Source organism: Pseudomyrmex gracilis, unplaced genomic scaffold (assembly GCF_002006095.1).
Source record: "Pseudomyrmex gracilis isolate BER0280 unplaced genomic scaffold, ASM200609v1 scaffold_15, whole genome shotgun sequence".
Classification (NCBI taxonomy): domain Eukaryota; kingdom Metazoa; phylum Arthropoda; class Insecta; order Hymenoptera; family Formicidae; genus Pseudomyrmex; species Pseudomyrmex gracilis.
Genome location: NW_018020599.1, coordinates 463,831 through 475,862, shown reverse-complemented (window position 1 = coordinate 475,862; position 12,032 = coordinate 463,831). Strand labels below are relative to the sequence as shown.

The 12,032-nt window shown below is 38.5% G+C and overlaps 2 protein-coding genes across 6 annotated transcripts in view; both read right to left on the bottom strand.

Annotated features, from left to right (window-relative positions):
* Positions 1-33: 33 nt before the first annotated feature.
* On the bottom strand, positions 34-4,022 carry LOC109863960 (tetratricopeptide repeat protein 5-like). The gene is made up of 8 exons (XM_020444688.1): positions 3,735-4,022; positions 3,273-3,623; positions 2,947-3,189; positions 2,269-2,322; positions 1,991-2,176; positions 1,700-1,872; positions 1,456-1,600; positions 34-1,388 (listed from the first exon to the last, which is right to left on the bottom strand). Exons 1-8 carry the CDS (start codon positions 3,816-3,818, stop codon positions 1,269-1,271), a joined length of 1,356 nt encoding a protein of 451 aa, XP_020300277.1. The 5' UTR covers positions 3,819-4,022; the 3' UTR covers positions 34-1,268.
* A 1,478-nt stretch (positions 4,023-5,500) lies between these two features.
* The window catches only part of LOC109864001 (A disintegrin and metalloproteinase with thrombospondin motifs 7-like), a 65,640-nt gene continuing 59,108 nt past the window's right edge, over positions 5,501-12,032 (bottom strand). For all 5 annotated transcript variants that reach the window (XM_020444760.1, XM_020444758.1, XM_020444757.1 and 2 more), the window contains exons 5-17: positions 10,926-11,245; positions 10,565-10,833; positions 10,252-10,398; positions 10,014-10,164; positions 9,823-9,912; positions 9,339-9,654; positions 8,909-9,036; positions 8,549-8,796; positions 8,321-8,438; positions 7,891-8,153; positions 7,028-7,545; positions 6,723-6,896; positions 5,501-5,814 (exon numbers count right to left, since the gene is read on the bottom strand). In XM_020444760.1, coding sequence (XP_020300349.1) covers positions 5,666-5,814; positions 6,723-6,896; positions 7,028-7,545; positions 7,891-8,153; positions 8,321-8,438; positions 8,549-8,796; positions 8,909-9,036; positions 9,339-9,654; positions 9,823-9,912; positions 10,014-10,164; positions 10,252-10,398; positions 10,565-10,833; positions 10,926-11,245 — 2,891 coding nt within the window. In that variant the 3' untranslated portion in view covers positions 5,501-5,665. The remainder of the gene's footprint in view (positions 5,815-6,722; positions 6,897-7,027; positions 7,546-7,890; positions 8,154-8,320; positions 8,439-8,548; positions 8,797-8,908; positions 9,037-9,338; positions 9,655-9,822; positions 9,913-10,013; positions 10,165-10,251; positions 10,399-10,564; positions 10,834-10,925; positions 11,246-12,032) is intronic.

Here is a 12,032-nt window from a genome sequence, read left to right as displayed (position 1 = left end):
TATATATATATATATATATATATATATATATAATAGATTCTCTACTCGGCGTGGAGTTACTGATGTACAAAAAGAAGTATATTTTAGACACACATACAATTTAATCAGATCTTTTTATATGCGCAATTTCACTTTTCTATGGAAAAATATAGATTGAACAGAGAGCATTCCTCTTTTTTTTTTCGAAAGGATTGCAACGATTATAACTGCGACCTTGTGTGTAGAGAGAGAGAGAGAGAGAGAGAGAGAGAGCAAAAAATATAATACGATATTTTAAATTCATACATATATATACACAAGATTTATATATATCTCTAAATGAAAAGTATATCTTGTCCAGTAGAATAAGTTCCGAAAACGTAATACACAAAATATTTTTTTCAATATATACAATAAAGATACAGACTCGAAAAAGTGTTTACAAAATGCCACATCGCTATTGTTATGTAAATTTATCTTCTCTCTTTATTATAGACAACAAACAGATATTCTCTGTATTCAATAATCTTTGTTCTGCTTTAACATTTTGAGTTGTAAATGTTCGGAACAAATAATTTTTTATTTCGTCGTGATATGTAAGAGAAAAAAGATATTACAACCACATTACATTATTTAAAAGCTATTACAAGCATATTACGCTATTCAGTACACTAATCAATATGGCTGATAATGTGTATAATTATATACATATATTCAAACAAAACTATTGTAGAATCTTTTATTTTCTATTAATTATTTTTACACACAAATGTATTTGTGACAAGTTTTATTAAACAATATTTGTACAAATAGTACGAAACTTTACAGTTACGAATTAAAATGTAGAAAATGTGTAGCCGAAGTTTTAAAGCTCTATAAATTGGCAGACAATAAGTTTACTATTTTTTTAAGTTTACAATTTCTACTGCACTAAAAAACTGTGCCAGTACTTCTTTTGTGTGAAATTTATGAACTAAACAATTTATAAACGCGACGGCTTAAGTGTGCATATTTGTGGATATTGTTTTTTGTACATTGTTACAAAAATGACATTGTACGATGTGTATTCTAGAGTACTAGTTTTGATTGCCGATATTTTTAACAGTTCAAAATATATCATTTTAAAAAATTCATTTATCACAATATACTTAAACAACTATTAAATATGCTAATGAGTTTCGATTGTTATCACCTCTGGTGTTATTAAAACAAAATAAAAGGATACAGTGAAAAATCACCTACAATTATACAATCTAATACATTCAGTCAACATAAATTGTTTATCAGACTTAATCCGGCTGTTTAAAAGTTTGCAGATTTGCACCGACTTGCTGTTCTCGATCCAACTTTTTCCCGTTAATCACAAGTACAGCTGGGGTTTCAACGCGAATAGATTTGAAATCGAAATTCTGGAAAAGAACGAACGTAAACATTCATGTGACGTATGTACATGACAATATATGACATGATACTAACGTTATCCATGTACGAGAACTTGTGATGTAATACGAATGGTTCGGGTATCCCAACAGAATCCCCGACCGTGACTCCTCGGCCTTTAGCTAAATTATATACAGTAACAATAATACAGGTCTTGTGTTCGTCCACGAGACAAAATGTGCTGCATGAAAACAATGATTTTAGCGTTTTGGTTAGCTAGAAAAGTTTTCAAGAGGAAAAATAACATTTGTTCTACATACAACGGTAGACAAATACTTACAATGGGACACAATCTGAATCTTGCATCCAACAAACTACTTTACCAAATATAACTTTTTCTGTGTTTACTCCAAGAACCAATTCTTTTAATGGTATTAGACTTAATTTCGTAGTTGTTCCTCCACATGTGTACGATCCTTCTTTGTAAGGTCCTAAGTGTTTAACATCCAATGCCTACATTCAACCATAAATCTATAAATGTGTATATTATGCCAAAATCATATATTATTAATTTTATTAGTAATTTATTAACTATATTAGTCTTTATATTAAATTTTCTCATTATAAGTACCCGTATCAATCGGTGTAATTGTTTCGGTTTCATATTTCCATTATTGTTAATTGAGGTTTGTATATTTTTAAGATATTGTAGTAAATCGTCTCGTTTGTAGTCCGGTTGTTTCCACAAAGGGTCCAGTGCTATCGCACGTTCAAACGCTTGTAATGCCAAATCATATTCTTCTTGATATTTTAAAACCTCAAAAAAAAAAAAAATTAAACAATTTAAATACTAAGTAAAACTGCTCAACATTACGAGGATGTACATATAAAACGATACGTGATACTTACTATCGCCTTGTTATAAAATAAATGAGGAAAACTTTTTGCAACCATATCTTTTTCCTACAAAAACGTTAGAATTTCAATTTGTGTGAATACTCGCGTTTTCCAAGAAGCGATTGATAAGTATTCGAAAAAAACATAAATAACAATTTATCGAGTTGTAAAGATAAATAATAATTGATCAAAATTATTTATTTTTTATTTTTAATTGCCTTTTATCTCAATGCACTTTGAGCGTTTCTCGAGAGCATTCATACTACTTCGGTAAAACTATCTCAAGCTCTTGAAAATAGCTATTTACGACATCGATCGATTTTTGGCATCCACTGTAATGTGTTTTTCCTCTTTCTCTCTCACAGCTCGTTCAATTACATTTAAAATCAGTAACTCATATACCATTGAAAAAAAAAGTCTCTAAAACCTGCATCCAATGATCTGTGTAGCCGTTTTCTCTTTCAAAACATAGAATTCAATAGATCTCGGTTCTTTCTCTGCTTACAAAAATTACTACTTTGACGAGCTGTTACACAAACACTACGTGCAAGAATAAAACTTATTAATAACAGCAATCTGATACTACTGTCGCTATCTGCATAGTTTCTGGTTACTTATCAATTGCTTCTTGTATATACAATAATACTTGTACATATATACAGTATTCAAATATCTACCATTCATACTTACTGCTTGCATATATGCTGACATGCAAAGACGCAAGGTGGCTGGACTTTGTGCTATTGTGAAAAAGGAAGCCAAGTAACTATTTCCTAATATGACCCATGAGGCTCCATCAGATGTATCAAGCTTTACAGCCTCTTTCGCATATTCCATTCCTTCCTGAATATTTTTTATTCGTTGTGCAACAGATGGTGACGCTTCTTGTCTAAGTACCATTGACAAATTTCGTAAAGACACTTTATTTCTATCCTATTGAAAAAAAAACATATATATTGCAAACAATCCCTAATCAAAGATTTTTGTAAACACAGACGGAGGTAGAGAAAACATACATATTGCAGAGCACCGACGAAACAATTTTTTGCTTGTTTTATATCATTATTTTTCCAATAACATTCCCCTAATTCGTTCCACGCTTCTATTAAATTAGGCTCTAGTTTCACAGCTTTGCTTAAAAGTTCTTCCGCCTGCGAACTAAAGCGATCCATAACATTCAGAGCTCTTCCCTTTAGATAATAATATTTAGCACGCGAGCCATCGATCTCGTATCCCTTGCACTCGTCGAACTTGCTCAGAGCATCCTTCATCTCTTTCTCAACGTCATTGCGTCTGTTTATTGCTTCATTGATGGAATGAGTTTCGAAATACTGATCTCGAAAGAGATACAAAGCTTCAACTCTTTCCTGAAATTGACAGTGCAAATAAGAAGAAGTGTGTCACATTCGACGCTAATCAAACGCAGCACGAAAAATACAAGATAGGTATGCGAAGAAGTTTATAGCGACTTTACGTACAGTTAATGCTACTATCGGATCTTCCTTCACAGTATTTGAACTCTTCGCACCTGCGACAACCTTGTCATCTATAATTGCGGACATATTTTACGAAATATTATACAACAAGAAATAAACATTATTCCATTGTGCGTTTACATGCTTTTCAACGGACGGAAAATGATATTCATGATTGATCACAATCGTATCTCGGATTAGAAAAACGGAAAAAATATTATACACGAGCTGTCAAAACAAAATCAAGCAGAGAGGTTATGTGGTCGATTTATGAATGGAACGTATAAGTGTATGTGTGCATTTTGTGTACAGTGTACGTACATACGTGTATGTGTGTAGACGCTTTTTAGTGTGTTGCTCTTGAGCGCCTCAATGTGCGCAGTTTGCGAACTACGTAGCCGCTGCGCGCTCGATATATCGAAATGCGATATTGCGATTCTCGAGATATCGAATCGCAATATCGCATTTCGATATATCGAGAATCGCAATATCGCACTTCGATATATTCGGATTGGCGGTCAATCATGGCCGACGCGCGACGCGTGCAGGAACTACGTTTAAAGTGTCTCGTATTTCTCGCGATTATTGTTGTCTCGCGCGCGAATATCAATCGTACGTGTAGTGTCGTGAAGTATCGGGCGTTCGTTGTGGTGTATAATAATTAACATTCCGCGCATTCATTAATGATAGTCAGCAAGAGAATGCAAGTATCTCGTGTAGTGAAATGGTTAAGCGCGAAAGCGAACTCGAGCGTGTTTCCGCGAACCGTGCGCAGGAAACAAAATGTCGCGCTCCTTCATTGCTGCAGCTTCACAACGATTTGAACAACAAACTTTTGACAGTGGTGCAATGTGTCTGCGAAACAAGATAGAGTGCTTAACCAAGTAAGTGCAGTCTTCTTAAAGTAATATATTAACTGCATTCTCGCTGTAAGTCATATTTTCCGTTTTGGGAGAACAAAGGAACTTTATTTTGGACAAAAAATAATATTTTAACATAAATTAGTGAGAGTTTTTTTAAAAATGTTGCACCGTACAAAAACATTAACTGTTTTATGTAAATTTATTCCATTTGTTATTGTTATAATGTTAGATGAGTAAATTGACAGCTTTTTGACAGAGAAAACAAATTTCACATTATTATAAATGGTTTATAAATATATTTTTTACGAACATTTTTACATCAAGCGTACTTAAATACAAAATTGTTTGTGTATAGTCGCTAGATATAAATGAAAAATATGACGTCTTAAAATACAAGTCTTAAAGTAATTTATTATTAAGTTTTCTTGTGTTAAATTATATCAAAAAGTTTTTTATTATTCTAAATTTACCACTTGAGAAGATTATTAGAAAATATAAAAAAAAAGACAAAATATGTTAGGTAACATTTTTAATGAAAAGAAGAAATTATTATTTTTAATGCATATCATGTAAATAAACTTTTGTAACAAAATATTAGTTTTGTATATATTTTATGTTAGTATCTTTCGAATATTTGTCGTGTATTAAAATATCGCACATCTCATAAATATATATGGTTTTGGCGCAACAATTAAGAAAAAATTAGTATCTCAACAAGACGGATTGATAAATGACGTGATGCAAGTAGTGTCACTCTTTCTCTCTACGGTTACATCTCAATACAAAATATACATATATTATTTATATATATATACATATATATATATATATATATATATATATATATACGCGGTAGTACAAAGTTACAAATATAATCTCTTAATATCACCTCTGTCGCGTGTTTTCTATCTTCTCGTTGCCATATACATAAAAAGTTCCATCTATGTTGTTATCATAATTCGGATAAAATGCACAAGACAAGACGGATGTGTCCGTTGCAAATATATTTATTTGTAAAATGCTTTTGTGCGTTCTTTCCCGTCTTTTTCAACTCTTCAACTTTTCAACTTGTTATTCGGCAAAGATATTACGTCTGTTGTGACGAACGTGTCGCTGTCGTTTTATGCACGTGGCGCAACACTTTTGTCGTATAGTCGGCGATATGTCACACATGCGCCTGTAGTGTGGCGTAGCGCACGCGACTACACTATCTCTGCAATCTGAAAAAGATGAAGTTATATATAAAGATACACAGATATGTATGAAATACGATTGTTCGCCCGGGCAAACATATTTATTTATGTAAGTCTCGAAGGGGAAAGATATAAATAAACTCACTGGTTGCAAGCAAGAACGATCTCAATGTTGATATAGATATTAAAATTTTGTGACGTTTTAAAATGCTTCCTAAATTTTCAAACGTATAAAATTTTGTATAGAAAAGAATTGTAGAAAAGAAATCGACATTATTAATACAAGCGACGAATTTAAAATCAAATGTAATTCAATATTTGACGTGTAACTGTTTCTGTGAAACTTATCGGAATCAACGCGCGCGTTGAACATAGACTAGATGCATACGATATTTGTTACCGCGAGTTGGAGTGCTTTCTAATAAGTATTTATATGCGCGCGCGAGTTGGAGATGTATCATACGCGTATGCAAATCGAGCGACGTCGCGTATGATCTCATAAACCAAGTCGTTACGAGCCGCGGTTTCCTCGTATAAATTCTAGTTTTCCGCCTTCGGACAAAGGCATATTCCGCAACTTCGGACAAGCCAAACACTCTGTAATGTACATAGCATAACTTACCATTACACGCGACTACATTCTCTAATTCTCCCGCAGTTACAACTCCGTTAGATTGCCTCAAACTTCCATTCAACATCACTTAAAACGATGGCGCGACAAATGCTAAACTTTTGAATGTCGCGCGCGAGAAGTTGCATCATTCGTATTAATGTCACGTAAAAGAACTTCGTGAGAAAAACGCGAAGATAACTTTGCAAATATTTTTGTTATCTTTGATTTTCTATTAGTTATTTTTTTTAAATTCAACTCAATGCTGTCGTTTAATTATTGCTCCTTTAAAAAGACAAATTTTAATTGTGCAAACGTAATTAACCTTTTTTCTCGTTGACGCATTGTCGTCGATAATAACAGCGCTTCGTGTCAAACGGTCTTCTGTTGAGATTGCAGTCATCCGACAGCAAGTTTGTCGCGCGATCGCGACACTGCACTACTCTATGCTTAATACCTGATTTTGCGAGACAGGTTGCGTTGCAACTTCCCCAATTCCCTGGAATCATAATCGATGTAATGATCAAAAACCATTTGTGTCAATTTTTGTGAAAATAATACTTTTTGCGTAATTTTCCGTAGACGAAGGAACATCGTGCGACACATTGTTCGAAATTATTAGTAACTCACCAGTGACCCACTTTCCGCTGTAACAGTCCTCGACACTGACCGGCTTGTTATCCGGATTACAGTCACCCGGTACGGAACAACTGACCTTCCTGCTCCTTTTGCCGCCTGTGCAATGGCTCCACTTCGATACTGTCCACTTCGATTTAGTGTTGTACATAGAATTGTCCGGATTCTCGTCGACGACGTTGTCGAACTCGAGGATTTCCGGCTCCTCAGTGGTGAGACCGTCAACCATCGTAATACCGTCTTGCTCGTTCAAGCTGATATTGTAGAACGTGTCCTTGTTGTCCTTGTTGTCGGCGTACACAATTAGCGGCGCTTCCGTGGATCCGCACGGCGGTAGATCAGGGCACAATTGTACTTCTTCGGGCCGCGTGTTTTTGTCGCACTCGCGATCAAGCAGAGCCAAGTCCGATCGATTGGGTCCCGCGCCAGTCGACACGCACATCACCGATCTCTTACGCAGCGCGTCATCGCCGCATGTAACAGGACACATCTGCCACGGTCCTACCCACCAACTAAAACGGGGGGAAAATAAGTTTTTCATATTTTTTACTTCTCCATCGCTCTTACTTGAATGCCAGTTTATCTTACGTCATATTTATACGCAATTTTGAAAACTTTCTCGCGCAAATGTCGCATCCACACGAGAACAATGGAGAATTATAAACTTTGTCTCTTGAAATTATTTAGAAAATTTTTACGTGTATGTGATCTCTAATACTAAAATACTAAAGCGAAAATGCATAAAAGATGGCGATTGAAAATCAAGCAGGAAAATCTCGTCCAACTTGCTTTGAATTCATTTCAGTTTCTCGAAGTTCGTCGTCACGAACGTTTTACGGAATTCCAAGTTGGCTTACTTTGCCGGGCACGGATTCGAATTGCATTCGCGCAACTTCGGCTCTGGTTTCTCTATGCCGTCGCAGAAGTGGTCCTCGACGACGCCACTCTTCTTCTCGTGACAGACTGCGTGTGAAGTTTGAGTACCGCCGCCGCAAGTGACTGTACACAAAGTCCAATCGGAAGGTACCCAAGAGTATTCCGGCGCTCGGTCAGGTTCCTTTTTCGGAACGGTGTATTCGTAATGCAGTCCGAAATTGCGATAGTGACCTCTGTAAATTGACTGAGATGATGGAGCTAGATTATTGATAATGACGGTCGAAATAAAAATCCACGAGAAATTATTTCGTAAAAATTATTTCACATAATACGACAATTTTTCTACATTAATATAAAATTGTTTTAACACTTTTGAATAAACTACGTTTTGTTTAATGAGAATCTACTCACATAGACCGCAATGTCCTCCTTGATAGGTCCTGGAATTCTGATCTTCTCTTTGTCGCGATCGCGTTCGTACAAAGCTGGCGTCCCGGCGACTTCGTACTCGCCCGCTAAAGTGATCTGTCTGCCTGATCAGAATCTCAGTGTAAAAAACTTCGGTTGCATTGGTTTATTTTTTTTCACAGTTTTTTTGTCGTAATTTATTGACGATCTTGCAATCTGAAGTATACGCACCGTTTTCCATTCAGGAAGAACTTGTCGGAATCCGGCACGCCAATGCCGATGTAATTCTTGCTGTTGCCGAGTTCCTCGATCTTAATGTTACGCGAGCCGAACGGGATGATAACGACCAGCTTGTATCCGGGACCGTCGTTTTCGTCGTAAGTACCGCTGGTTGTCTCGCATTGAGTACCGTCGCCGTGACAGATACCGCAACGGTCTTCCGTGGCGTTCGAATCCACCGTCCAATCACAACCGACTTTCTGAAAATTGAAATTTATTCAGTTCTCGAAATTTTTGTTTCCCGAGATTTGAATAAAAAAATGGAAAAAGCTTCGAGCTTCTAAAAAATGCTTTTCGAAGAAAAACACTGACCCTGCAAATACCAGCGATGCACATGTCCCTGGTGCCAACGTTGCACGGGGTACCGTCGAGAGCCGTCTCTCCCCAAGGTACGATTACGCTTTCCTCCGTGTCGGTGCAGTAAAGCTCGCACGGCTCCGCTAAATGAGACGATGCAAATTAAATTTCGCGTCGTAATTGGTGTTTAAGCCACGACGATAATTGGGAACGCTTCTGCTTGTTCGTCCCGTCTCGTAATTTCTATCGGAAATTGAATAACTCGATAATTATATTTCACGTTGGCGCATGCAGTTGCAATTTCTCGTTGTCGCGTATCGGGTAAACGGTAACGCGCGCGCGCGATTTGGAAAAGCTACTGGTAAAACTAAAGAGAGAAAGAGCTAAATATGTATACGCGCTGTGTGTGTATATCGAAGAGCCGCGCGTTCGGAAGTTTACCCACTCTGATCGAAATACGGCAGCCAGGTATAGTTCTTTCCCTTGTACTCTTTTCCGTCGTAGTTGCTGCATTGCACAGCGCGGAAACTCGACGCGCCTTCCGGGCAGGGCTGCGTGTTGCAGATTTTGTAACGACGTCTCTCGCCGATGCAGAACTTTCCGCCGTGCGCTGGCTCCGGATGGTCGCATTTCCTCTCGACTATCGAAACCCCGGCGCCGCAGGTCCTCGAGCACTCGCTCCACGATCCCCATTCGCCCCATCCGCCGTCAATCTCATGAGGTCGATCGACGATGGGAACGCATTCTTGATTCTGACACCACTGCGAAAAACGACACGTGACGTGCTTGAGAGAATTTCAATACGCCTTCATATTTTTTCGCTGAGAATGTTATTTGTCAAAATAAATCACAATAACGGTCTCGCACATATTTCACTTGACAAATATTTTATTAAAAAAATATCGCTGTTGAGAGGAAAAATGATGTACCATATGTTTTCCGCAATGCGTTCCCGGAGCTGCCGGATGCAGCATGGTGGTGCAGGAACCGTCCACGACGCACCAGAGTTTCGAACAGATCTGAAATCATAAACGCCCCGCGCGCGGTCGTTTAAATCCGAGTTGCTCGACTTGTCAGAATTTAAACTTGTCATTCGCCATCGACGATCTACTGTGGTTACCTCTTGTAACGGAGAGCAAACGGAAGCTTCTCTCAAACCAAACTGCAACTTGCATTGGTGCTCGGCGTTGTACATTGCACCGGGCGGCAAATCCGGATACACGTAGTCGTTGTTCGCCGGTTCGTCTTCTAAACAGTCTCCCTTTCCTTGGCTGGAATAGATATTACTTTTGTCACGTGAGAAATATCGAAAAAGCTACAGAGAGAGATTTTCTTTTTTTAAATTATCTTCGAATTACTCTAAAAAATTCGTGATATCTCTTCTGGAGCATCTGGACCAAGCTACTCCGACAGCGTCTACCTCGAAGGTCGGCGTCATCACGTGCAGAGTGTCACCTTCGCGCTTACTGCAGCCAATTTTTTCCGTGTCGTGATACATTCCAAAACTGAATGAAACAAACGTCGAAAATTATTGAAAATCCATACACGTAGATACATCAAAATTTTTTGATCAGACATTTATTCTGCATATTAAACATTTTGTTGCGCCTTTTTCTATCCCGAAAGATTTCAAGATTCTCATCGACATGTGCACTGATGTATATTGCTTACTTGTGTCCCAATTCGTGAGTAATAGTGTGCGCCAACGTGATCCCATTGTCCTCGTTTACGCTGCAGCTGCGATCCGGTTGACACATGCCAGCAACGTGCGCCACTCCCAAGGTGCTGCAAGGGGTATTCCCGCGCGAGCAAATGTCTTCCCTCGTCACCAGAATCGCCACGTCGTGGTGAATCGGGTGCGAGTCCTCGTCGGGATTTAACTTCTGTTGCCATTTGCAAAAATTGTGCAAGGTTTGGTCCGCGTTCACCGTGATGTCCAACTGGGAAAACAGAAACGTTCTCAAGAATCGCTCCGCGAGTAACATTTATTGCGAAATCGATACGGATCGGCTTTTAATCGTAACGTAGATACCTCCGCGTCTTCTTCCTCGACGAGAATAATTCTGACCACGACAATGTTGATGAAATTACCGATGGTTGGGTCGAGGTACAGCGCGGACACCATGTTCATGATAGTCAGCAAGTAGATCTCCACGTCAACGTCCTGATGAAAAGCCATCATCGTGGTGTCGGCGACAACAAGAGCCTCGACATGACGAGGTGTACTGATCGATCTCTTGGAACGATGCCACCGTTTCGGTTGGTAATGTTTCCTACGTCCGCGGCCTTGAACTTGGACGAGACCCGGTTGAGTCTGCCATTCGAGCCGCGTCTCTGTCAATCGACGCGGTTCTGTCGGATATTTCACGTGCTGTCATGATCAACGTACCGGCTAATTTCTCTCTAAATCTGTGCTGTTATCGCGTCTGTTTAGATTTTTCTCTTTAGGTTATATAATTATATTTCAAAAGCGCGCCAGAGAATTACGCACACGCCTAATCCGTGTCAATCGATCGGGAGAATGAGCCCCTACACTTGCAAAATATTTTTAACGCGGCGACTGATTTATGCAGATTGGCAGATTGTAGGCCTGCAATTAAGATTTCATTTGGTCCGTCCGATATATCCGGCTGAAATGGATACTCATTGTATTTAATTACGGGTTTGCGTTGAATTGGATTATCTTCTCGTGGCCAACGGCGCTTTCTATAGAGAAACGTATCAACAGAGCGATCTTACTTCGCTATATCGATGCGCTCGTGCAGGTTTAATCCGCTAAAATGTGAGGTCGTCCAGGGCGAACGATTAAATCGTATGTTGAAGTTGTGCCAAAGACTACACGAGCCGGTGATTTCGAGATTCGTACACCGAAGCGAATTAGAGCTGATCAGCGTGATTCGCGCAACATCGTTCGCATCGCGACAAATTTTCAGATTCGACGAATGTTCAAAGCTTTTGCATAAATGTTGCACCTGTTGTGCAGAAAATCGCACCGATACGAGGCAACATATTATTGCGCTGCGAACGATGTTGGAAATGTCCGTTAGAAACGTTGGAAACGCTGTTATATATCGAAGCTATGTATGTACTTCGGTATATCCTCGTGCGAGACTGCACACTCCTCCTATCCCTCTCTCCT

Excerpts from the sequence above, each read along its gene's own strand:
- LOC109863960 (XM_020444688.1), bottom strand. The coding sequence starts at position 3,818 with ATGTCCGCAATTATAGATGACAAGGTTGTCGCAGGTGCGAAGAGTTCA. Across the intron at positions 3,190-3,272 it reads TCGTCGGTGCTCTGCAATAT|GATAGAAATAAAGTGTCTTT; the intron begins GTATGTTTTCTC and ends TTTTTTCAATAG. Across the intron at positions 1,873-1,990 it reads AATTACACCGATTGATACGG|GCATTGGATGTTAAACACTT; the intron begins GTACTTATAATG and ends GGTTGAATGTAG.